The sequence below is a fragment of the Balaenoptera musculus genome, chromosome 2, assembly GCF_009873245.2.
Source record: "Balaenoptera musculus isolate JJ_BM4_2016_0621 chromosome 2, mBalMus1.pri.v3, whole genome shotgun sequence".
Taxonomy (NCBI): Eukaryota; Metazoa; Chordata; class Mammalia; order Artiodactyla; family Balaenopteridae; genus Balaenoptera; species Balaenoptera musculus.
Window position 1 is genome coordinate 57,958,337 of NC_045786.1, and position 26,685 is coordinate 57,985,021.

Here is a 26,685-nt window from a genome sequence, read left to right on the forward strand (position 1 = left end):
TACATTTAGGTCTTTAATCCATTTGGAGTTCATTTTTGTGTATGGTGTTAGGGAGTGTTCTAACTTCATTCTTTTACATGTAGCTGTCCAGTTCTCACAGCACCACTTATTGAAGAGACTGTCTTTTCTCCATTGTATATCCTTGCCTCCCTTGTCATAGATTAGTTGGCCGTAGGTGCGTGGGTTTATCTCTGGGGTTTCTATCTTGTTCCATTGATCTATATTTCTGTTTTTTGCCAGTACCATATTGTCTTGATTACTGTAGCTTTGTAGTATAGTCTGAAGTCAGGGAGTCTGATTCCTCCAGCTCTGTTTTTTTCCCTCAATATTGCTTTGGCTATTTGGGGTCTTTTGTGTCTCCATACAAATTTTAAGGTTTCTTTGTTCTAGTTCTGTAAAAAATGCCATTGGTAATTTGATATGGATTGCATTGAACCTGTAAATTGCTTTGGGTAGTATAGTCATTTTCACAATATTGATTCTTCCAATCCACGAACATGGTATGTCTCTCCATATGTTTGTGTCATCTTTGATTTCTTTCATCAGTGTCTTATAATTTTCTGAGTATAGGTCTTTTACCTCCTTAGGTAGGTTTATTCCTAGGTATTTTATTCTTTTTGTTGCAATGGTAAATGGGAGTGTTTCCTTAATTTTTCTTTCTGATCTTTCGTTGTTAGTGTACAGGAATGCAAGAGATTTCTGTGCATTAATTTTGTATCCTGCAACTTTACCAAATTTATTGATTAGCTCTAGTAGTTTTCTGGTGCCGTCTTTAGGATTATCTATGTATAGTATCACGTCATCTGCAAACAGTGACAGTTTTACTTCTTTTCCAATTTGTATTCCTTTTATTTCTTTTTCTTCTCTGATTACTGTGGCTAGGACTTCCAAAACTATGTTGAATACTTGTGGTGAGAGTGGACATCCTTGTCTTGTTCTTGATCTTAGAGGAAATGCTTTCAGTTTTTCACCATTGAGAATGATGTTTGCTGTGGGTTTGTCATATATGGCCTTTATTATGTTGAGGTAGGTTCCCTCTATGCCCACTTTCTGGAGAGTTTTTATCATAAATCGGTGTTGAATTTTGTCAAAAGCTTTTACTGCATCTATTGAGATGATCATATGGTTTTAATTCTTCAGTTTGTTAATATGGTGTATCAAATTGATTTGCATATACTGAAGAATCCTTGCATCCCTGGGATAAATCCCACTTGATCATGGTGTATGATCCTTTCAATGTGTTGTTGGATTCTGTTTGCTAGTTTTTTGTTGAGGATTTTTGCATCTATATTCATTAGTGATATTGGTATGTAATTTTCCTTTTTTGGAGTATCTTTCTCTGGTTTTGGTATCAGGGTGATGGTAGCTTTGTAGAATGAGTTTTGGGAGTGTTCCTTCCTCTGCAATTTTTTGGAAGAGTTTGAGAAGGATGGGTGTTAGCTCTTCTCTAAATGTTTGATAGAATTCACCTGTGAAGCCATCTGGTCCTGGGCTGTTGTTTGTTGGAAGATTTTTAATCACAGTTTCAATTTCAGTGCTTGTGATTGGTCTGTTCATATTTTCTATTTCTTCCTGGTTCAGTCTTGGAAGGTCATACCTTTCTAAGAATTTGTCCATTTCTTCCAGGTTGTCCATTTCATTGGCATAGAGTTGTTTGTAGTAGTCTCTTAGGATGCTTTGTATTTCTGCGGTGTCCATTGTAGCTTCTCCTTTTTCATTTCTAATTTTATTGATGTGAGTCCTCTCCCTCTTTTTCTTGATGAGTCTGGCTAAAGGTTTATCAATTTTGTTAATCTTCTCAAAGAACCAGCTTTTAGTTTTATTGATCTTTGCTATTGTTTTCTTTGTTTCTATTTCATTTATTTGTGCTCTGATCTTTATGACTTCTTTCCTTCTACTAACTTCGGGGTTTTTTTTTTATTATTAACTTTAAATTTAATTTATAATTATTATTTTTTTTCTTTTTCTTTAAATTAATTAATTTATTTATTTTTGGCTGTGTTGGGTCTCCGTTTCTGTGCGAGGACTTTCTCTAGTTGCGGCAAGCGGAGGCCACTCTTCATCGCGGTGCGCGGGGCTCTCACTATCGCGGCCTCTCTTGTTGCGGAGCACAGGCTCCAGAAGCGCAGGCTCAGTAGTTGTGGCCCACGGGCCTCGTTGCTCTGCGGCACGTGGGATCCTCCCAGACCAGGGCTCGAACCCGTGTCTCCTGCACTAGCAGGCAGATTCTCAACCACTGCGCCACCAGGGAAGCCCTAACTTCGGGTTTGTTTGTTCTTCTTTCTCTAGTTCCTTTAGGTGTAAGGTTAGATTGTTTATTTGAGATTTTTCTTGTTTCTTGAGGTAGGATTGTACTGCTATAAACTTCCCTCTTAGAACAGCTTTTGCTGCATCCCATAGGTTTTGGATCGTCATGTTTTCGTTGTCTTTTGTCTCTAGGTATTTTTTGATTTCCTCATTGATTTCTTCAGTGATCTCTTGGTTACTTAGTTACATATTGTTTAGCTTCCATGTGTTTGCTTTTTTTACGGTTTTTTCCCTGTAGTTTATTTCTAATCTCATAGCGTTGTGGTCAGAAAAGATGCTTCATATGATTTCAATTTTCTTAAATTTACTGAGGATTGATTTGTGACCCAAGATGTGATCTATTCTGGAGAATGTTCCATGTGCACTGAAGAAAGTGTATTCTGCTATTTTTGGATGGAATATCCTACAAATATCAATTAAATCTATCTGGTCTATTGTGTCATTTAAAGCTTGTGTTTCCTTACTAAGTTTCTGTCTTGATGATCTCTCCATTGGTATAAGTTAGGTGTTAATGTCCCCCACTATTATTGTGTTACTGTCGATTTTCTCTTTCATGGCTGTTAACATTTGCCTTATGTATTGAGGTGCTCCTATGTTGGGTGCATATATGTTTATAATTGTTATATCTTCTTCTTGGAGTGATCCCTTGATCATTATGTAGTGTCCTTCCTTGTCTCTTGTAACATTCTTTTTTAATTAACTAATTTATTTTTGGCTGCGTTTGGTCTTTGTGGCTGCATGCAGGCTTTCTCTAGTTGTGGCGAGTGGGGGCTACTCTTTGTTGTGGTGCGCAGGCTTCTCATTGCAGTGTCTTCTCTTGTTGCGGAGCACAGGCTCTAGGCGTGTGGGCTTTAGTACTTGTGGCACGCAGGCTCAGTAGCTGTGGCTCACGGACTCCAGAGCGCAGGCTCACTAGTTGTGGCACACGGGCTTAGTTGCTGCCCAGCATGTGGGATCTTCCCGGACCAGAGCTCGAACCCGTGTCCTCTACATTGGGAGGCAGATTCTTAACCACTGTGCAACCAGGGAAGCCCCTCTTGTAACATTCTTTAAAGTCTATTTTATCTGATATGAGTATTGCCTCTCCAGCTTTCTTTTGATTTCCATTTGCATGGAGTATCTTTTTCCATCCCCTCACTTTCAGTCTGTATGTGTCCCTAGGTCTGAAGTGGGTCTCTTGTAGACAGCATATATATGGGTCTTGTTTTTTGTATCCATTCAGCGAGCCTGTGTCTTTTGGTTGGAGCATTTAATTCATTCACATTTAAGGTAATTATCGATATGTATATTCCTATTACCATTTTCTTAATTGTTTTGGGTTTGTTTTTGTAGGTCCTTTTCTTCTCCTGTGTTTCCCACTTAGAGAAGTTCCTTTAGCATTTGTTGTAGAGCTGATTTGATGGTGATGAATCCTCTTAGCTTTTGCTTGTCTGTAAAGCCTTTGATTTCTCTGTCAAATCTGAATGAGATCCTTGCCAGGTAGAGTAATCTTGGTTGTAGGTTCTTCCCTTTCATCACTTTAAATATGTCATGCCACTCCCTTCTGGCTTGTAGAGTTTGTGCTGAGAAATCAGCTGTTAACCTTATGGGAGTTCCCTTTTATGTTATGTGTCGTTTTTCCCTTGTTGCTTTCAATAATTTTTCTTTGTCTTTAATTTTTGTCAATTTGATTACTGTGTGTCTTGGCATGTTTCTCCTTGGGTTTATCCTGCCTGGGACTCTCTGTGCTTTCTGGACTTGGGTGGCTATTTCCTTTCCCATGTTAGGGAATTTTTCAACTATAGTCTCTTCAAATATTTTCTCAGATCCTTTTTCTCTCTCTTCTCCTTCTGGGACCCCTATAATGCGAATGTTGGTGCATTTAATGTTGTCCCAGAGGTCTCTTAGGCTGTCTTCATTTCTTTTCATTCTTTTTTCTTTATTCTGTTCTGCAGCAGTGAATTCCACCATTCTGTCTTCCTGTTCACTTATCCATTTTTCTGCCTCAGTTTTTCTGCTATTGATTCCTTCTAGTGTATTTTTCATTTCAGTTATTGTGTTGTTCATCTCTGTTTGTTTGTTCTTTAATTCTTCTAGGTGTTTGTTCTTTAATTCTTCTAGGTCTTTTTTAAACATTTCTTGCATGTTCTTGTCTTTGCCTCCATTCTTTTTCTGAGGTCCTGGATCATCTTCACTGTCATTATTCAGAATTCTTTTTCTGGAAGGTTGCCTATTTCCACTTCATTTCATTGTTTTTCTGGGGTTTTATCTTGTTCCTTCATCTGGTACATAGTCCTTTGCCTTTTCATTTTGTGTGTCTTTCTGTGAATGTGGTTTTCGTTCCACAGGCTGCAGGACTGTAGTTCTTCTTGCTTCTGCTGTCTGCCCTCTGGTGGATGAGGCTATCCTACATTCAAGTCTTAATCCATTTTGAGTAAATTTTTGTTTATGGTGTAAGAGAGTGGTCCAGTTTCCCCAGGACCACTTATTGAAGAGACTGTCCTTTGCTCATTGTGTATTCTTAGCTCCTTGTTTGTAAATTAGTTGACCATACATGGGTAGGTTTATTTCTGGGCCTTAATGCTTTTTTTAAAAAAAAATAATTTATTTATTTTATTTATTTATTTTTGGCTGCATTGGGTCTTCGTTGCTGCGCACAGGCTTTCTCTAGTTGCGGCGAGTGGTGGCTACTCTTGGTTGCGGTGTGCAGGCTTCTCATTGCGGTGGCTTCTCTTGTTGTGGAGCACGGGCTCAAGGCATGCAGGCTTCAGTAGTTGTGGCGCATGGGCTTAGTTGCTCCGTGGCATGTGGGATCTTCCCGGGCCAGGGATTGAACCCGTGTCCCCTGCATTGCCAGGCGGATTCTTAACCACTGCGCCACTGGGAAGTCCCAACCTTAATGCTTTTTTTTTTTTTAAAGGAATTCCTTTATTTTTATTATTTATTTATTTATTTATTTATTTTTGGCTGTGTTGGGTCTTCATTTCTGTGCAAGGGCTTTCTCTATTTGCGGCAAGCAGGGGCCACTCCTCATCGCGGTGCGCAGGCCTCTCACTATAGCAGACTCTCCTGTTGCGGAGCACAAGCTCCAGACGCGCAGGCTCAGTAGCTGTGGCTCACGGGCCTAGCTGCTCTGCAGCACATGGGATCCTCCCAGACCAGGGCTCGAACCCGTGTCCCCTGCACCGGCAGGCAGACTCTCAACCAATGCACCACCAGGGAAGCCCCTTAATGCTTTTTAAACAAGGGGCCCCTCAAGTTATGCAGCTGGTCTTGTGTCTCAACCCTAATTTTTCCAAAATGAGAATAGTAGTGGAAGCACACCTTCACTGAGAGGAACTGAACATTCAGTCATACACACTGCCCTCAGCCTGGTACACAGCAGGTGCTCAGTGAATAGTAGTGTCCCCCCTCAGTGAGGGCTGCTGAGCTGTGGAGCAGCAAGTTGGAGTTTGGGAATGGGAGTCCCGATCAGGAATCAGGGTTTCCCTCTGGGCTTTGGGGCCTGGATCTACACAGGGCGTGTGGGGGTGCAGTCCTGACCCCCACCCCCAGGCTGGCCAGTCCTGTTGCCTATGGGAGGCCCAGCTGACTCACCACCCTTTTGCTCCACCTCTGCCTTGCTGGGTAGGTTGGGGCCCTGCCCAAGGAGCAAACCCCACGTAATGAGCATTGCCACCACAGCACCCAACCGGCTTTAAGAGGATTAGTCAGGATGGCTTCGCAGAATGTTCACACCCTAGGAAGAAAGGTGCCGGGCAGCTGAGAGCAGCTGCCACAGAAATGACCCAAGACTTTGGGGCTGGCAGGGAGCACCATGGGCCGGGGTTTCAGGGAGGTGAGGGACAGCCCCAGGTTAGACTTGACCTTCATTATCTCAGTGAAACATACAGCTCACCAGCATGTAGATATTTCTTATTCCCGTTTTACAGGTGAGGAAGCTGAAGCTCAGAGTGGCTAGGGACTTGCCTAAGACCACACAGCAAATGTCTGCAGAGCTGAGGTTGGCACCTGGGCTCTTTTGTCCTGGAGCCTGTGTTTGTACCAACCCTTCTTTCCTACCCCTCCAGGGTCAGCCAACCCAGTCCTCCTGTGAGGCAGTTCCTACATGGCCCTAGGGCTCCTTGGTGCCACATCAAAACAAACTGTGGGGCAGGGGGTTATTCTTAAATGGAAGGTGGGTAGTCCCATGTTGAGGCTGACTGATGGCCTCTTCCTGGCCACAAGCATCTGTGCCTGCCTCTCTTCCCTCCCCCCAGGCTCCCAGACACCCAGTAGTCACTAGTCTCTGGGCAGGAGGTACCAGGGACTGAGAGCAAGGCTGTGTGCTGCAGGGTGCAAGGAGCATCTAAGAGGGTGAGGGGAATGGTCCTGGGAGGTCTTGCATGCCCCTGACCCGGCCACAGTCACTGTTCAGTCATCCTATTTTTTGGCGGCTGGTATACGCCAAGCCCCATGCTAAGTGCTGGGGAGACTCTGAGTAAAATGTGGCCCCTGCCCTCTAAGGCTCTTGGGCCCCTGTGTGGATGGGGACAGAACTCCAGCCCAAGTGGTCAGTTGTGGAGAAGGGGGCCTGCCTGAAGCAGGGGTGGGGGGGGCGGGCGGGCAGCATCAGCCCTGCTAGGGAAGCCCGGGCAGGCCTTGCTCTGACTTGTCTTAAAGGTCACTCTGATGCCCCTGTGTGGGTACATGTTTGGAGCAGAGGAAGCAAATACAGACTGGACAGGCCTGCGGTGGCTGCCTGGAGACCTAGGTTCTGTGTCAGGCGTGTCCATGGAGTGAGCAATCCCATTCATTAATCCCGCAGGCATGACAAGAGTCCAAGGGGAAAGCACGAGGTCTGACCTAAGGCTGGACTATGGGCCATAGCAGAGGGCATCTGGGGTCCCTCAGCTGGTCAGATTCAGCAGCAGTTGCATCGTTGGTAAGGATGGAGAAGAAGCATGGAGAAGTGACCAGGGTCCCAGCCTGGGTGGGCAAGGGAACCATTCACCAAGATAGAGGTGGACGGAGAAACTGAGTTCAGTTTTGGACATGTTGAGTCAGAGGTAGCTGGAGGTCATCCAGGTGAAGCTGTCCAGTTGGCCAGACAAGTCAAAAGCTCAGGAGAGATATCTGGGCTGAAGGTCACCTGGCCTAGGTTATTTTTATCAATGGCTTGGATGAAGATGTGAGCATCCTCAAATAGTCAACACTGAGACAGGAGAGAGAGAGAGAGAGAGATTACCTTAGTAGACTGAATCAAGATACAGAATGCTTTCAGCAGGCTCTGGGCTGAAACCAGCAAGCTGACATTTGCCTGAGATGATAAACATGACATCCTCTGGGGGCGGTTACACAGCCACAGCATGGCGAAGGCCTGGCTGGCCTGGCCCCAGCTCCTGCAGAGAAGACCTGGGCATTGATGTTGGCCACGAGCTCGTGAGTCAGCAGAGTAGGGCGGTTGCTAAACCCACTTGGAGGAGGTTAGGCTGCATTAGGGGAATGATCACACCGGATCTTGGGAAGGACCCATCTGTTAAACAAACAATCCCAGCCTTGCAGGACAGCAGTGAGGATTAAAGGAGATCGGTGTGTGAAGTGCCAAACCTGCAGTCCGGAGCTTTGAAGGGCACAGTAAACGCTAGCTCCCTCCTCCCTCCTCCTCCCCCCATCTTGGTCTCATCTAGAGCCCACAGTGAAACCTTCAGAGTGGAGAGGCTGGAAAACTGGGGAGGGGTGAAAAATGGACAGGGGCTTCTCAGGAGAAGAGACTTCTCAGGAGGGATGTGAGGGCTTTTTAAGTGCTGGAAGGTCTGTCATACAGACTGTGAGTAGAAATGGGCTTAGCCTTGGTACCTGCGGGGGCCGGAGCAGGATCTGCAAGGCTTCACATAGCAGGCTCTTCCTGATGAGACGGAGACTGGCTGCCTGACCAAGGAGGGGACGTCCCTAGGAGGCCCTGACTGTGCTCCTTGGAGGTAGAGGGTCAGGCACACGGACCCTGTTGAGCACAGATGAACCTGATTATTAGAGCTGCTCAACAAAGAGGTAGGAGTCCCCTTCCCTGAGGTGCGCAGGCCGTGGTGGGGAGAGCCCCCCGTCAGGCGGGGGTTGAGGTGATTCCCGCACTGGGGGTTCGGGACCTAGCTCAGATGCCTCCGGTCCCTTCCCACTCTGCTCTGACTCTCACCTCTTGGAACTTCAGGGCTGGCAGAGGGGTCGGGAGCCAGCTGTCGCAATCTCTAAGAGCCCCGCCGGCCCCCTTGTGGTACAGATAAAGAAACTGAGGCCCAGAGAGGGGCTGTGACCTGCCCAGGTTCCCATGGTGGGCCAGTGGCAGCACCAGCGCAAGAGCCCAGGCTCTGGGTTTTCCTCATTCACTCCAGGCAACCTCCTGAGAGTGGCCCCTTTGGGATTCATGGGTCTGTGGATACTTCAGCTGAGTTCATTGTCCTGCCCATGTCACATGGCCCTCTACAGCCCCATCACAGGTGCCTGCTGCCATGGCCTCAGGATAAAACCAAGACAAGTGACCAGAACCTCCCACCTCCCACTACCCAGGGTGGCCTGCAGGGCTAGACAGCATTTACAACATAAATTATGAAGGACCATGGAGGAGAGGGTTGCTGTCTGATTCTGAGGCAGCATTGCTGGTTGATCCTGAAGCAGGGCCTGGAGCCGGCCTGGGGCCCCTCCCTCAGCTCAGGCATTAATGAAACACACACTTTTTTTCATTTAAAAAAAAAATGAAATGACCACAGGCATCTGACGATCAAAAGAGGCCAAAAAAGCTTTTAAGAGCCAGGTTGCTGTGTGTGCTGCCACCTGGTCTCCCAGTGTCAGGGCAGACTGGCTTCTGCAGCCATCTCAGGTGTGCCCAGGAAGGGGGCCACAGAAAGCATCAGGCCCAATCACCTGCCGACCATGGCTTCTTGGGGTGTGGACCCCAGTCCTTCCCTTCTGCCCCATCAGGCACCACCCAGCCTCCCTCAGGGCCTGTCTTCCTCACCCGGGCACTGCGGTCTCTGTTCTCCTGTCTTAAAGTCTGACACCTTCTCAGCCACTCTCCCCGCAAGCTTGGGAGTGACTCACACCTGACCATGTTCACACTTTCCTGGGGCTCCTCACTGCACTTGGGGCAAGGCTAAGCTCCTTTTGGGGTCTCCTGTCGTCTGCTTTTCCTCCTTTGGTCAGGCCTCTCTGTGAAGTTCTCACCTCTCCTCTCTCCATTCCTTCCCCACCCCTTCAGGACAATGAACCAACATTTCTTTGAGACCCTGTTCCCTTGCCATCTCCCTTGACCTGGACAGCTTTACACCTTCTCATTTGTTATTCATTCAATAACTATTTACTGAGCACCCACCACGTGCTGGGAGCAGTGTAGGGGGTGGGCATGCCCAGCGCCCATGTCCATTCCTGTACAGCGTGGAAGACCGAGGGGGCTGTCGCCGATGATCAGCCTCTGCACCTGACTGTGTGTGGCTGCGAATGGGGCCTTGAGGCTTTTGCACTGAGGACAGCATTCCCGGTGACCCTGAGAACCTCAGATGGATTCAGAGACTCAGGACATCCAGGCAGGGAAAGCCCTGAGGAACTATTTCCACACCCCTTATCTCAGAGAGGGGGAAACTGAGGACAGAGAAGAAAAGGCCTGTTCATATCACACAGCAAGCTGGCTGCTCCCCGATACCCAGCCCAGCCCTGGGGCAGATGAGACATGCGGTCCCCCACGGAGGACCAAAGCGTCAGGGGGCTTGTGGGAGACAAGCGCCTGCCTCCCCTCGTGGTAACGGGGGTAGGGGCCGGAGTACTGGGGGAGGAGCGCGAACTGGCCACAGCCCCTGCCTCTTGGACTCTCCGGCTCACCATCACACTCACCCTTCTCTGTCCCCACCTCCATAGAAGCTGCAGTGAAAGATGACATGAACAGCTACATCAGCCAGTACTACAATGGGCCCAGCAGTGGTAAGTCTGTGTCGGCGGCTGTTCTGCATGTACCAGAACTTCTGTGTGGCCCTGCGCCAGAGGTGACCCTGGCAACCCCTAACACGCAGGTTAGGGACAACTCGACCTGGCTGTCCATCTCCCAGCACCTGTGAACCATAACTGCAGGCAGAGTTCAAGGCTCCCAGCAAACTCTAGCGCTAGAGCTGTGGGTGCTGGGGTGGGAATGCTCTGGGCTCGCCAAAGAGAGCTGCATGGGGGACCCTGGAATGGAAAGGGGCTGTAATCTAGACGTCTAAGTGACCTCAGCGCCTCCCAACCTGAGAACCTTTCAGGATGAGCATGATGCGGGTGAGATAGCAGCGTAATTGGGCTCGAGAAGCAACAGGCATTGGGCATGTCCTTGCTTGATTTATGTTTCATTCTTGCACTTCAGAAAGTCTTAGGGGACCTAGTGGTTTTCACTTATAGGAAAGGTTGAGTTTAAAAATAGTACTCAGTCCTTCAACGTCTTGTTTCTCCTTAGCCAAAGTCTTGAATCTTGTAGTTTGGGTTTCACAGCCCTTAAATCCCGGTAAACTCCGTTGTAAGGCTAGACTCCCTCTTCTGTCTCCTCTTCCGAAGCCTTATCTAACCTGCTGATCTCAAAGACCACCATCTCCCAGTACACTCTCCCCACCACTTTAGAGAGAAACCTTGACCACACTACACCCACTATGATTCAGCCCCTTGATACTTCTCACTAAGAGAAAAGACATTTTGAGGTGTCCTCCAGCCTCCCCCTACAATGCATCATATAGAGATTAATCAGTCTTCTGAAGGCACAGCTCTGGTCATGTCACTATCACACTGGACCCATTTAAAACTTTGACCCCCTCTGACCATGAAATTCAAATTCCTTGTCGTGGCACACCATGCTTTCTGAGTTAGGATGGGCTAGGTTATGCCACAGTGGCTATAACCCCGCATCTGTGTGGTTTAAATAAATCAATGAAGGCCCATGGCACACTGGCCAGGGGCTCTGTGCCCAGGTTGTCATCTTTACTCTAGCACCCAGCAGGCAGAACAGCTGTCACCCGTTCCAGAACAGTGTTGACTGCCAGAGCAAAGCGCGTCTGGTTTACATAGCTTCTCTGGGAAATGCCACTGGTCAGTTCTTACAGATGATTGGCCAAGGCACGCACTTGTCCGCACTTGAGTTCAGCAAGATGGGGAGGCATAATCCTCCCTCAGGGCAGTCAGTGAATATTGGAGAACTGGACCGCCTACCAAGACCTCTCCCAGCAAAGCCCATTTCACACTCACTGCCCACCGTCCAGCCCCATTCCTAGACCCGCCCCCATCAGGGCACGCAGAGGTGTGGCAAGGGCGGAGTGTGACCCGCATCCCCTCCTTCCTTGCAGACAGCGGTGCCCCAGAGCCAGCTGTGTGCGTGGTCACCACGGCGGCCATAGACATCCACCAGCCCATCTCCTCTGACCTCTTTTCGGTCGATGTGCCCCTGAAGCTTGGCAGCGATGGTACCTGCGCCAGCGCCACCTCTGAGAGCGCCTCCCGCTCCACTCGCGGCTCCGTCACCCGGGCCCAGAGCGACAGCACCCAGACGCTGGGCTCCTCCACGGACTGCAGCACCGCCCGCGAGGAGCCGTCCTCTGAGCCTAGCCCCTCCCCCCTGCCACTGCCGCCACCACCTCAGCAGGAGATGGCAGAGGCCACAGTCCAGGACCTGTTGTCCTCCCTGTCAGAGGAGCCCTGCCCATCCCGGAGGGCCTTGGACCCAGCCTCCCTTGCCCGGCCCAGCACAGTGGGCTTGGCCCAAACCAGCCCCGAGCTGGAGCACAGGGTAAGTCTGTTCAACCAGAAGAACCAGGAGGGCTTCACTGTCTTTCAGATCAAGCCTGTCATCCATTTCCAGCCTGCTGCACCTGTGCTGGAGGAGAAGTTCAGATCTTTGGAATCCAAAGAGCAGAAGTTGCACAGGGTCCCTGAAGCCTAGAGCCTGCGGGCAGGCTGGCAGGGAGCGGGGCAGACAGCCCTCTCACGCTCTCCCAGGGCCCTGGAGGCTACCGGGGCCACACGAGGGGCCCAGGAGCCCTCCTGGCCTCCCTCAGGGTGCTGCCTGCCTCCGGGGAGGTGACGCCAGGCCAGGAGGCCACACGCCTCAGACCTCAAAGCCCAGAGCTGGCGCCTCCTCTCACCCTGCTCAGGGGAGGGTGGTGCTCGTGGCTGGGGTTTTTTTAAACCACTTTTACAAAAACCAGCCTGTGGCCCAGCTTCAGCAGGGCAGAGTGCGGGGGCCAGCTCAGCCTCTTCCGTTGCCTTTGTTCCCGATGCCCACCCCGGACCCTCGGGAACAGCACTGTGAGCAGGGGCTATCCAGCCCCACCCCCAAGCCGTCTTTTCCAGGAATCCTGGGTGGAGCCAACACAGTCACACACAGACCACCATCTGAGCCTATTTCATTTGTCCTCAGTCTCCCATTTAGGCATGAGCATTTCTGAGTCTTTTCAAGACAAATCTAGTTTTCACCTTCACAGGACATAAAGGGATGGATCTGAAGGTGGGTGGGAGGGTCGGGGGGGTGGAGGGACAGCCATTTTCCAATCTTGGCTTTAATAATAAAAACCACCTGCACTGAGACTTCCAGTTGGCAGAGGTGTTCCTTTGGTTGCTAGTCCAAGTGAGGACCCCAGAGTGGCTTGTTTGGGTTCGAGTTGGCCTTGAAAACCAACCCAGGGAGCCCCAACCCCTCTCTGGTGTCCCCGAGGTCTTTATAGAGTGGAAGGAGCCCTGGGCCTCGGGAGGGAAGCACTCACACTGCCTGCCTGTGTGACTGTCAACTAGTACCGTCCCTTCCCTCATCTCCCCACCAAAATGGAGCTCAGACTATTGTGTTCCTTGCTGACGACTCCCAGACGCAGCTCACTGACGCAGGGCTCCATCCCTCAGGGATCTTGAACTTAGCAGGTCCAAAGCTGAGCATGATATCTTGCCCGCAGCCTGCGCCTCCTCCCGGGTTCCCAGCCAGGGCACCACCATCCACCCAGCCATGAACGTGAATGACTGTTGGCTCCCTTCTCATCCCCCCACAAGCAGTCACGAATGCTGGCCATTCTGCCCTCCAAGTCACCTGCCCCAGACCCCATCATCATCACAGCCCTGCTAAGGCCCAGGCCCAGCTCTGGCTCCACCCTCCTCCAATCAGTGTGTCCCCACCCGGGCTGCTGAGCCTGGTCACTGTCTCCCTTGCTGAAAAGCCTCCAAGGGATTCTATAACCACTATGTTTCATTTTATATGTCCAGAAGAAAAAGGGAAGATAATTTTTTTCATTTCAAGGGCTCCCAGTGCCTCAACTGAGTTTCTTGGTGGGGTCACGACTCCTAAATGAGCTGGCTTGCCTGCCCCCTGGCCAACCCTCCCAACCTGCTCTTCCTCCCCTCCCTGTGTGTGCAGGTTGTTCTCACTGCTCAGGTGTCTCACTAGTAGGTCAGGGTGTTCTCCCAGCTCCTGTGGCCCCTTGGACTCACCCTGACAGTGCAGTCAGTGATCCCCTGGCTTGGTCAGCATCTGCATCCCTGCTTGCCTCCCCTTGGTCCTCAAGGTCAGGGATCAGGCCCGAGTCCCATTAAAACCCTAGAGCCCTGCGTAAGGCCACAGGCTTGGGCACAGAGTCACTCAGGAAAGACGGCTGAATTGGAAAAAAGGGAGGGACATTACCACATGCAGACAAAGAACACCCTCACGATTCGTGGGGAGATCAGCACTTGTCAAAAAAGATATTAAAGGGAGCAGTGTCCAACCAAGCCGTTTTGGGGTGTAATCTGAGGCATTCCAGTCACCAGCAGCATAGTTACAGCTTCCATTACTGAGCACTAAGGCCTCTACACACTTGGGCTCCTTTAACCTTCTGATGACCCTGTGAGGGGGTAACACGGCCCATTTTACAGGTGTAGCACCCAAGGCTGAGAGGTTTAAGAAACTTCTCTGAGGTCAAACACTAATAAGAGAGGCACTGAAACTGGAGCCCACATCTGCCTGGCAGTGTGCTAGGTGCTAGGACTCCCAAGTTTTAGAGCTTTTGGAAGTAAAGTGGTCACTCTTAGGTTTTGTCACATGATGGGCTGGAGGGCATTACCTGATTTATAATCTCTAGGGCAGGAGTCAGCAGGGTCTGTTATTAGCGGTCTGCATCTGCTGGACTAGAAACTGCTACCCTCCTTGGCCAGGCCCAGCTTGCTAAGCTGTGATGCCTTCTTTGCTGACTTCCCGTCACCCCAGCTCGTGGGCTAGTGCTGGCTACCCAAACAGGTAAATGAGCCTGTCCTGTGCCAGAGGTGAGCCCCAGCTCCCAGTCTGCTGTGGACTTCTGCTGCAGAGAAAACCACAGGACAGGGAGGAAAGCAATGGGGTAAGATGCTAGGCAAGTGGCCCCTGCTCTCTGCCTCAGTTTCCCCACCTAGAAGACCTCCACTTTTAAAAGCTGGTTTCTTAGGGTATTTACAAATTGCGGTGAGGTGAAATTCTGCCTGAGCACTCACTGTTGCCTTCCTGCTTGAACAGGCAGTAGCAGTGTTAGAACTGCCGCACAAGCAGATGAAGACTGGGGGCAGAGATGCCAAGAGGTGGTCCCACCTCTCCGAGAGCAGAGTCTACAGTCACCTAGTTAGAGGGTGCACACAGACAGAGGAAGCCACTCACCTGTCTGAGGACAGGCGCAGGGCAGTCTGTCACAGCCTGGAGTGCAGGAGGTGGAGAGTAAAAGCTTTGGCTTTCACGGTTCCCCCGGGTGCCACAGCCCAGAGTTACGGCTGGCGGGTAGCTGGGGACCGGTGGAGATGGAGCCTGAGCACCCCCTGGGAGGTTTGCAGCTCTGGGAAGTAGCTCCCCTTGCTCGACCACCCATTCAGAGAGCCCACTCTGGTGCTCTCCCAGAAGAGAGGAGGCTCTGGTAACAGCTGCTGTCTCCTATAAGCCAGCAAGAGGGTGATAACAGTAACGGCTCCCATTTATTCATTTCCTGTTGCGATGAGTGCTCTTTGCAGCGTTCCCTCTTTATCACAGCCTTGCAAACTGGGTGCTGTTTTCCCTGCTTTACAGAGGAGAAAACAGACACAGAATGATTAATTAAATGACTTGCCCAAGGGCATACAGCTAAACTACTGGCGGGATTCAAACCCACGTCTGTCTAGGTTAGATGCCATGCTGGATATGGTGAAACGAACTGTGGGGAATTAAACCAGGTGTCGTCAGGAGAGCCAGAGAGAGAAATCAGCCTACGTGGCCCCTCAGGCTGGAGGGACCCGCTCACCCTCTCTGCAGAGCCCTGTGGCTCCTCCCGCAGGGCCAACCTCCTGGCTCCGCCCTGCCACAAAGCTGGAGAGGAGCCAATCCTGTGGCCAGGGTGCCACCCTGACCTGCCAAACCTGGCAGCGAAGGCAAGGCTGAGAGCCACCAGTACTGGTGGCCAGCCCCCAAGGCAGCGTGGCCAGAGCCCTGCAGGCCTGGCTCAAAGTCCACCCAGGACTGGGGAGCTGTAAGGCCTTCCCTGAATGACACAACTGGCCCCACTCCAGTCAACCCTGGGCAAGTCCTCCAGCCCAAACCGTGGTTTTTCAGATCAAGTCACACAGACTAGGGTTTTTCACAGACCCTGGACAATTAGAGGCTGGTGGCCAGGAATTCTCTTCGGCGTGGTGGGTGTTTATTCCATCAGTGACGCTCAGCTCAGGAACACCTTTCTGACTCCAAGCTCCTGACTGGGGCTGCCTCCACGTTCCTCTCTGGTGTAATTTCCTCATCTCTAAAGAGACTAAAGGTGGGGCTGTACACTCTGTGAGCTGGGGAGAGCCTCAAATAAGATGAGATCCAAGGAAGCCTTCTTAAAAACAAAGTATCTTACTAACAAGTCAATAGGACACTTGCATAGAGTTGCTTAACAAGGATACCCAACAACTCTGGGAGTTAACCCCAGGTTTTGAAAGGACATCTCAGGGCAGGAGGGAAGTCTGGATCACTCCACCTCCACCCTCCACCTCAGATGCTGTGGTGCATACAGGGTGTGCCAAAGCCCTGGATTCTCAGCCCAGCTCTGTTTCTGGTTTGCTACATGGCTCCAAGCGAATCCATGGACCTGCTTCCTCACCCTGTACAGCAGGAATAATAACTCTTGTCCCCTCCACCCCCATCCCCGTGAGGGTTGCTGGGATAGCTAACGACATAATGGAAGGGAAAGCCCTTTGAGAATGTTTCAAGGGAGACACAAACAGAAACCATCCTTATTAATAATAGATGCCTGGGGTGTTTCACTGCCTACCCACGTTCAGCACTTCTGGGGAAGGCTGCCCAGGAGATGCTCAGCTATTTCATTTGCTGCCACTGATAGTTTGATGTGGGGAGAGGGTGGTAGATGGGTGTGACAGGACGTGTGCCCCGCCCCCCCCCCAGCCCCAATAGCCAGCCCAGGCACTGTCTGCTCCTCCTGAGCCCCTCCTGCTCATGTATCCCCACTGGTTCCCCTGTAAATAATGCCCTGGAGCCACCCCAAGTTACAGCACTGTTGTTCCCCAGACAGGAGGCACCTTATCTGCCTTCCTCTCCCTTTTCCAGTGCAAGCCAAAAACATATATTTCCATGGCATAAACTGAGTGATGAATTCATATCTGCTCTGGAAATTTTTTTTTTTTTTTTGCTCCAGCACTGAAAAGTTTAGTATTGTCTCCTGGTGAATAGTTAATTTAATTATCCAAAGAAAATGATGGAACATTTACTGCTAAATTTATTGCAAGCTACCAAAGAGACAGGGCTGGCATAATTCTATGCAGAGCCCCAGGCTACAGCATAGGGGAGCAGGCTGCCTAGTCATCCTGAAACAAGCAAACGAAATTGACTACCCTGGAGATCAATCAGGACATTAAACACTGTGATGAATGTGGCAGAATTCTTCAGTGTCTGAGATTTACAGGGCACCTTTCACCAAGCGCTCTAGGAGCCTCCCCAACATCAATTAGGCCTCACATCTAGGTAGGCTCACCTCCACCTCCACTGCATAAAGAAGAGGCATGGGGTTCTTGGACCTGGGTTTGCTAAGTGCCACAAAAGATAGCCAGTGTGCAGACTAGCTCCAGGTTCTAGTACAAAGACCCCCTACTTCCCTCAGCAAGGAACGTTTTAGAATGGAGGAATCAGGTTAAAAGGGGACTGAGGGATTGGGGTCCAGAGTGTGTCATGTTCTTGGTGCTTCTGTGCCTTGTTCACGCTGGGCCTTTTGCCTGCGATACATTTCTTTACGGGTTGATTTTCACTGGTCCTTCTGAACTCGGCTCAGCGGTCCCATCTTGCTGCCCTCCACTTCAGCCTGCCCCAGTCAGGCTGGATTAGGTACATCCTCTGTGTTCCCAAAGAGGGACTCAGGATATGGCATGTGGTTGAGAGTAAACTTTGGCCTAAGGTCACCACTCACTAGCTATGAATCCTTTGGCAAGTGTTTTAAGCTCTGTAGGCTTCAGTTTTCTCAACTGGAGAATGGAGAATAATACTATACCTTGTGGGGTTATGAGGCTTAAATGAAATATAATGTCTGTAAAGCCCTCAGCACAGCATCTTGGGCATAAAAAGCTCTCAATAGTGGTTAGTCTCCGTTTACCTAAGCTGTTTGATATCTGCCAACACATTCACACAGGTCAAAGCTTGAAGATATCTTGGAAGATTACCAAGTGCAATTTGCCGTTTTACAGATGAGGAAAATGAAGGCTAAAAGGAGAAGCAATGTGGCCAGGGTACCTCTGAGACCATATCAGAACAAGGACAAGAACCCAAGGGTCCTGGTGACCAGCCCACTCAGTGCTCAGCCCTTCCTGTGGTCCCCAGGTCCCAGACCCCAATGTTCCCCGTGCAGGCCCCACGCTGGGAAGGGAAACAGCCCTCCAAGCTGGACTTGAGTACACAAAAAGGCAGCAGTAAGCTGCCTTTAACCACGTGACCAGTTGTGGTAGGCAAAGAAGCCCAGACAAGTAAAACCTCACCATGGCCTGATTGCTCACCAGTCGGGCACCAAAGAAAGTAAACGCCGGTTTCCTTCCCAATAAATTCCTAATTCCATCACACTTCCATGCTTCTAATGACAAGCTTGCTGTTTTGAGGCAGTGCAAACCAGAGGATCAAGTCCTGGAGAAGCTGGAAGATGCTGAGGGGCAGCCTGGCACGGTGCAAAGGCCAAGCTCTCCAAACCTGGAGTCAGCTTAGGTTCCACATCTCAATTACTGCCTCTGCTCGGTTACCTCTCAGCCCATTTCTTCATCCAGAAAGTAGGGGTTAATGATACCCCCTTTGGGGATCATAGTATTAGAGAAGGATATACAATGCACCTAGTAGGTTCTTAACAAGTAACATTTGCCAAAATTCTGGTTTGTGTTCTACCTCTACCATCTGCTTTGTGCCTTGGGGCAAATCACCTCTCCCGAGAGCCTGACTTCTTCACTGTTTCCTACCTTTTCCACCTCTTCGAGTAACTTATATGAAAGTGCTTTTATAAACCAAGGATTATCAGTAACTCTTCTTCATTTGGGTTTCCCACAAAATATTTTTAAAACCCTAGGGCTATACGAATTGTGGCATTATATCACCCTATATGGGCTTTTTAAAAGGTTATCAGTCAAGTCTCCGTTAGTTCAGCAACAGCTAACCAAATCCATCTGTTATCATCAATAGTGTTCTCTGGGTTTCCCAGCCTCTTAAGCACACTTTTATGTGGACCAAAACAAAAACCCCTCTTACCCCCGTGAGAGACAGTGTGAAATGCAAGCAAGCTGACTATCCCTTTCAGAAAGACGGCAAAGAGAGCACTTATGGCTGAGGTTTCATTCCAAGCCCCCCAGCCCAGTACAGACACGCCCAGGTTCTGCCAGCAGCATGGCTCCCACTCTGTCCTGGGAGGAAGAGCCCCAGTCTCTGCCAGCCTCGCCCACGGCACCGGACCCATTTCCACAGTCTCAGGGGACCCATTCTGTACCCAAAGAGCTTTCAGCCAAACCCATCCGGGGCGTAAGGCCAGAGGATTCCTGCAACAGCCTCCTAATCACTTCCATCTTCTCCTCCTCCCTCCATCCGTCCTGAACACACTGCCAGGTTATTTTATTCCTCTAGGTTATGTTATTCCTCCAGATCAGGTTACAGGCCTTCCTCTACATATGTCGATATCTCCCTGTTGCCGGGAGGGTGCTTCTTAAGACCTGTTCAGGTGGCAGGGCCTCAGGACGTCATGCAGCTATTTGTGGAACATTCTGGATATACTGGCATGTTTAATTCTAACATACAAACAAGGAACAGAACAACCAGCAGAGGGCATTTTTAAGTATTCAACACATGTCCACTAAACAAAAGCTGTGGGGGTGAGTGGCTGCTGACCTCCTGAGTTAATATCTATTTGCTACCTGTTCATTCACTTCGGAATCTGCTTATATTAAGACGACGTAGCAGCAACCAAAGTTTTAGAAAAACGTATGCAAGAAAGACTTAGATTGGGAAATTCTATTATTTTTTTTCCTGCAAATCAGGAAAAGACCTTTCACAGTACCATCCCCCCACCAGCTCCTGAAATGGCAGTATTCCTTGAGGGCAAAGTTTGAGAACCACTGACCAATAAGGAAAAAGGACAAACTCCTCAGCCTATCAATGTCCTCTGCAATCTGGCCTTAACTACCTACCACCCTCAACCCCTTTCCTGACGCCCTGTGTTCCCACCCGTCACTGCCCCAAGCATCCGCGTGAGCCCTTATCTGTTCTACTTCTGCCCCACATGCTAATATTAATGCCTCCACGCCCAAGGAATAACCACAGCTGGCCCACTGAGGGAGCTCTCCCTGTATGCGCGGACTACATGCTATCTGCTTTTCTAATCACTTGGGTCTCATCTCATCTTCCCTGGTAGCTGCAGATCTTGAGGGCAGGGGCTGTGCCCCTAACAGCTTGTGTTCTCAGAGCCCAGGAGGAAGCTCTTCTCCCTGTCAGGACCACACGCTACTTCAGGGCAGTGGCTGGGCCAGACTTCCAGGTGTTTGCACAGCTGGCGGGTGAACCAGGGAACCCAGAAGGGAATATGTCCCACAGTACTGCTGAGAGACCGTGGGACCAGGGGCAAAGCTGGGTTCTGTACTTTCTCAACTACTGGAAAGCTGAGACCAGGGCCCTCACTGGGCCTCAGTCCATAGAGTAAGGAGTTGCTCGCTTGATCTAAATGGCCTCAAGGACCTACTCAGCTCTGCCCTCACAGGGCTGCCTTTCTACATGCGTACTTTTGCTCTCTCAGGGACTTCGGGTTCTGCCTAATTAACCAAATTCCCAGGGGCTGTATGAGGTTAACCAAAGACTTCAAAAAACTAGGGGCAATAGAAAGCTACTCCTAACACCTTTCCCCACACTGCTTCCAGAGCTACTGCTCTGAGTCCTCAAGCCAGATGCAGGGGCAGTCATTTGGAACTGACAGCTTGGTTTCCAACAAAACATAAGGAAAAAAAGGGCACGTCAAATTGCATCTTCTGGCATATATGGTAGTTTTAACAATTTGCCCCCATCTCACACAATTGCCTTTTTAAGGTAAACTTTAAGTGGGCACTTAGAGGGGCTTCTGAGTTGAACAAACTCCTGCTGGAAAGACAAGCCCAGAACACTGACTCTTCTCCTCAACTAGGATCCTGAGGATGTGCCCTGCCCACCCAGCACCAAGCACTGAGTGCCCTTTACCTGAGGTTACTGTGCAGCGACTCCCTGTTCCTTGAGCCGAAGTGAGGCAGAGTCACATACTGGTGAAGCCACTGCTCTGAAGCCAAACTTCCTGGTTTCAAATCCTGGCTCTCATATATAAGCTGTCTGAATTTGGGCAAGTTATATAACCTCTTTGTGCCTCAGCTTCCTCATCTGTAAAACAGGGATGATAATAATAGCATCTATCTTACAGGGTATTGTGAGGACTGAAGGGGTTTAATATATACCAAGCATTAGAATCGTGCCTGACACATAGTAAGCGTCATACTTAATGCTATTATGATGCTGATGAGTTGTACCCAGTAAATTAAGTGAACAGCTGCTTGGAGCTGGGGCAGGGCAGTCATGTTAGGAGGGAGCCAAAAGGGAGAAAGACCAACCAGTTCAACCCTGAGGCTAGGAGCCACACAGAGATACCAGCTGGGATGGTCCTCCGTGAGCCAGCACACCCTATATACACTGGGGGTACCTCTGCAGCCATCACCTTTGCTGTCTCTCCTCTCCCCCAGTTACTGTGTCCAATAGGGATGAGGAGTAAATGGAGAAGGCAATGAGCAAGGTTAGCTTTCTTTGGAAGAGCCCCAAAGACAGCAACAAGATATGAGAACTACTTTTGCAAGGGTGATTCAAACCATGTGGCCTTGGACAAGTCACTTTACCTCCTTCACTTCTTCTCTGTGCCTCAGTATCCCCATCTGTCCAAGGGGTGTGAACCTGATGATCATTCAGCTCTGCATTCTAGGATTCTACAGCTCTAGCAGAGCATCACTTTGATGCTCCTCTCATTAAAAGAAGGCAGAAATGCCAGTGTTTCACAGCAAGTGATTATGACACATCAAAAAGGTTTCAACTAGTCAGTGCCAGGCTGGCCACACAAAGGGACTGGCTGGCCCCTCCGCCCCCTCCCCTAACATATCACCAGTCACTTCCCATCTCTTCCCTGCCGTCTTCCTTGTCAACTACTATACCTTCTGCAGATTGGCTTCAGGGTGGCAGCTCTCTTCATTCAACTTGCCTGCTGACTCCTGGCCTTTCTATGACCCCAGATACCTGCCCACGCCTTCCTGCAGGCTTGGCCAAAGCCTCACCAGCCTCTGTTCTGTGGGCTGCACTCACACCAGCTTCTGGCCTCTTGCGACACTCTCAACCTCAGCCATGCCCTAGGGCAGCAGAGGGAGAGTGCCAGAGCTCACCACACGTGTGGCCAACAAACATGCCTGGCTGCTTTCTAAGACAGCCCAAAGGAAGCCACCAGGAGGGCGAAAGAAAAGCCAGAGCATTCTCTGAGCAGGACTTTAAACATTTACAATACTATCAAACTATCTGTTAGCATAAGAGGCCATACTGTCTCAAAGCAGCCCCTCCTTCTCCACTTCCCTCTCTTTTATAGACACAAAGTCCTATCAGTCCTATGACAAAACCTTAAAATGAAATGGAAAATTAAATTAACTTCAGCCAACTAAATATATTCAGCAGGTTCAGGTTTAAGTCAGGTCTGCTTTTGACACATAAGCTATGATTTTCGGAAGACTGGAATATATTTAAGATAATATCCATGCTTTGTGGCCATGCTTTTTTAACTCTCAATTTGCCAATCTAGTTCCCTTATCTTAACAACTAGATTATGTTGATTAGGCTGGTGGCAACATTCATGTTTACAATTTTGCCTAAAACACAGAGCCTTCCATGAACAACACAGGCAAAGATAAAATAATAAATTAACTTTCACTCCTTTTTTTCAATTTTCTCTCTTCCTTTACAAAGATAGGCATATTTCTGGTAATAGTTTTAAAGCTGTGGAAAGGCTTTATTATATATTTTATTACAGAACTAGAAAATTTCAAAAAATAACTGTTTGGAACCACAAATAATTAAAAAGAAACATAATAATAACCCCATAAAAAAGCATTCTGGTGCCTGTTAGAATTTTTCCTCAAATTACAAAATGTAGCTCTCCACACTTTCCAATGATTGTTATGTTAGCCATGAATTTCTATGATTTCAGCTGAATATACTTTGATACAATTTTCCTTCTTAAGACATGGTCATGGCTCATTTTTTCTTCAATAGTTCTGTCATTTCAGGAATAACCTGCAAATTAAAAAAAATAGAAGTAATTAAGCAACTTGAGTCTTCATTGTGATACGGTCACAGCTCCTTAAGAAGTAAAAAGAGGCCAAAAGAAACAATGTGAATCACTACGGAGGTACAAAGTGCCCCCTTCTCTCCCCTACCCAGGAACTCCCTGTTCGCCCATAGTCTCTCTTCCCATCCATGGGGAAACTATAAACCTTGGGAGGGAGAGGTCACCTGGGACACATGGCTGGCAGGGCCAAAGCCCACTCATGGCCTAGGAGCCTTTCTGACACAACCCCAAACCTCAGAAAGGCACCACAGAAGATAGGAAGTCCAACTTTTCTCTGTGCTGAGAATAGTGTATATTTTTTACCTTCGTGTTTCCTAGCATTCTTCCTTCCCTCACTGCATTCCTGCCCTTCCTTCAAAGTCCACACCAGAGTCTCTTGCTTAGTCATGACTCCTGTCAACCTCCTCTAGTACTTGTTTTCTCATTGTTCATTCATTCATTCATCATTCATTTAACAAACACTGCGGCTGTTGTTCCTCAGCACATGTTACTATCTTCTGGCACGTAAAAATGAGCTGCATGCTGAACATTACCCATCATCACTCTTTATTAAAACCAAGGCCTTGTGCTGATGCAGTGGTTGGTCAGCAGACACAGTAAGAAACCACAGTGAGGGAAACTGACCGAGTTGGCTCCCACCTTAAAAAGGATTAATTACTAACCCTTGGTCTTGGCAGTTTAGTGGCTGCAACTGGAGCTTTTGGTGTGGAGCTGCTTTGTAACAGCCTGGACAACAGAGGAGGGCTACGTGTGGGGACTGCAGGGGAATGTCACACAGAGCCCACCTAAAAACTAGCTGAGCTACTCGTGTAAAATATCAATTACTCAGTCTTCCAAGGGGTTGTCGACTGCCCTAGCTCACAAAGATCCCAGCTGAACTCGCCACTGATGAATATAGCCTCTCAATTATTTAAGAGAGTTACATTTCCATTAGGTGGAAATAATGTGTTCGTACAAAATTTATTAAGGAAATTGTTGACATGTTGTTCCTTCCGAATGTCACTTTGTCTCCAGCCTATTAAAAGGCCCATGTTTACCATGGAGCCAGGAGGCATTAGCTCAGGGGCAGCATTAAGTGCTGGCACCACTTCTGCCAGCTTTTCTTGGTGGAGAGACCATGAGCTTATGCCAGTCACACAGATGACATGCTAAATGAGCTTCATGTGGGACCTACGTGTTTCATGAAAAATAGGCTAGAGCCCAACTTCTTTTAAATAAAACATTAATTTGGCTTAGAACAGTTTTTAAAAACCTTACAGAATGTCCCCCTGCCACACTCCCCAAAAAAGAGTTGAAGGGTCTTTCTCTCTCCATCCTCTACATCCTTTTTATTAGATCAGCCTCAGACTTTCCAAGCATACCACACAATGCCTTAGTTAGGAAAAAGAACATGTCAACTCAGTTTACTGAGTATCTTGATGGTCTTAGCACACTGAAAGATCTGGATTCTTACTTTTATTCTATTTTAGATACTGCAGAGGCAGTTCCCTATTCAGTAAGACCAAATGAGAGTGAATTTATGTTTAAAATATGATAATCTACTGATATAAGTCACAGCACAACTATATTTCACTCATTTACCTAGTATTTCCTCAGGATAAGCACTATGGGAGATGAAGAAGTTCAGGCCTGATTCCTGGCCATGAGGAGTTCCACTCACTATTTGGAGAGAAGAGCCAGAGGCCTATGAACAACCCGGTTAGAAATGTGCTCATCTTCCACTGTAATGTAAGAGGATGAGAAGAACGGCACTAAAAGCTCCAAATTCAGGAGTCCTGAGGAAAGCTGAGACTGGTGCGGACTAAGAAAAATCAGGACATTACCGTGGAGAAGAAAAAGATACTGAGCAAAAAAATAAGGAGGCAAACAGAGATAAACAATGCAGGTTCCAGAGACAGTAAAGGGATTAGAATGACTCCAGTGAATGACTATGCTGGGAAGAGGTGAAAAAGGTTTAAAAAGACAGGAGGTATGCCAAGTCTAATCAATGAGAACACAATAGTCTCTCCAATGGAGATGGACAACTGGATATCCACACATACAAAAGAATGATGTTGGGTTGGACCTTCACCTCACACCATATACAAAAATTAATTCAACATGGATCCACAACCTAATTATAAGAGCGAAAACCATAAGACTCTTGGATCATGACAACGGATTCTTAGATATGACATCCAAAACATAAGCAACAAAAGAAAAAAATAGATGAACTGGCCTTTATCAAAATTAAAACCTTTTGTCATCAAAGGACATTATCAAGAAAGTGAAAAGACAACCTACAAAATGGGAGAAAATATTTAGAAATCATATGTCTGACAAGGGTTTAACATCCAGAATATATGAAGAAATCTTACAACTCAACAACAAAAAGACAAACAATTCAATTAAAAAATGGACAAAGGACTTGGATAAACATTTCTCTAAAGAAGATATACAAATGGCCAAAAAGCACACATGAAAAATGCTCAATATCACTGGTCATCAGAAAAATGCAAATCAAAACCACAATGAGATACCACTTCACAACCATTAGGATGGCTATAATAAAAGACAATAACAAGTGTAAGCCAGTGTATGGAGAAACTGGGGCCCTTGTATATTTGGTAGGAATGTAAAATGAGGCAGCCACTTTGTAAAACAGTCTGACAGTTCTTCAAAATGTTAAACATAGAGTTATAAAGTAAACCAGCAATTCCATTCCTAGATATATATCCAAACAGGATGAATCAGTGCACAAAAACTCATACATGAATGCTCATGGCAGCATTACTTACAACAGACAAAACGTGGAAACAACGCAAAAGTCTATCAACTGATGAATGGATAAACAGATTGTGGCATATCCATATGATGGCTATTACTTGGCAATAAAAAGGAATAAAGTGCTGATACATGCTACAACATGGTGAACCTTTAAAACATTATGCTAAGAAGCCAGCCATAAAAGACCTGGCAAATGTACAGAGACACAAAGTAGATTAGTTGTTGCCAGGGGCTGGGGAGAATGTGAATAGGGAGTGGCTGCTAATGGGTATGGGGTTTCCTCAGTGTGATGAAGATGTTCCAGAATTAGACAGTAGTGATGGCTGCATAACTCTGTGAATATACTAAAAAAAAAAACCCACCGAACTGTACATTTTAAAAGTGTAAATTTTACAGTATATGAATTACATCTCAGTAAAGCTATTATATTAAGAAAAAAACAAAGACCCCAAACTATCAGTCAGGTGGTGCCCTCTGCCCTATCACTCTAACTCTGATTATGATATTTACCATTTATTAAGCACCTACTATGTAAATGTATGGTAGGAAATACAAACAGGTAGGCTAATATTTAACATAGACTATACTAGGTGCAGTATAATCTCATTTAATTCTCATTACAAGGTAGTGTAATATTTATATTATCTATGAGAAAGCTTATATTCAGAGAGATTAAATAACTTGGCTAAGATACTTTAATTAGTATGTGCCCAAGACAGAATATGAAACAAAGCTCATAATTACCATACCATGTTATTTCTGTCATATAAAAAAAAAAAAAAAACTTGTCCCAACTCATATG

The 26,685-nt window shown here is 47.9% G+C and overlaps 2 protein-coding genes across 5 annotated transcripts in view; one reads left to right on the plus strand and one right to left on the minus strand.

The window, feature by feature from the left end:
• The window catches only part of TMEM266 (transmembrane protein 266), a 138,493-nt gene extending 125,645 nt beyond the window's left edge, over nt 1-12,848 (plus strand). For 3 of the 4 annotated variants that reach the window (XM_036841630.1, XM_036841632.1, XM_036841633.1), the window contains 2 exons: nt 10,171-10,233; nt 11,616-12,766. In XM_036841630.1, coding sequence (XP_036697525.1) covers nt 10,171-10,233; nt 11,616-12,208 — 656 coding nt within the window. In that variant the 3' untranslated portion in view covers nt 12,209-12,766. Of the gene's footprint in view, nt 1-10,170; nt 10,234-11,615 lie in introns of all 4 variants that reach the window. The other variant, XM_036841629.1, reaches the window with a different exon arrangement.
• A 9,906-nt stretch (nt 12,849-22,754) lies between these two features.
• ETFA (electron transfer flavoprotein subunit alpha) overlaps nt 22,755-26,685 on the minus strand; it is an 85,358-nt gene continuing 81,427 nt past the window's right edge. Inside the window, exon 12 of the mRNA XM_036842387.1 lies at nt 22,755-23,062. Coding sequence (XP_036698282.1) covers nt 23,024-23,062 — 39 coding nt within the window. The 3' untranslated portion in view covers nt 22,755-23,023. The remainder of the gene's footprint in view (nt 23,063-26,685) is intronic.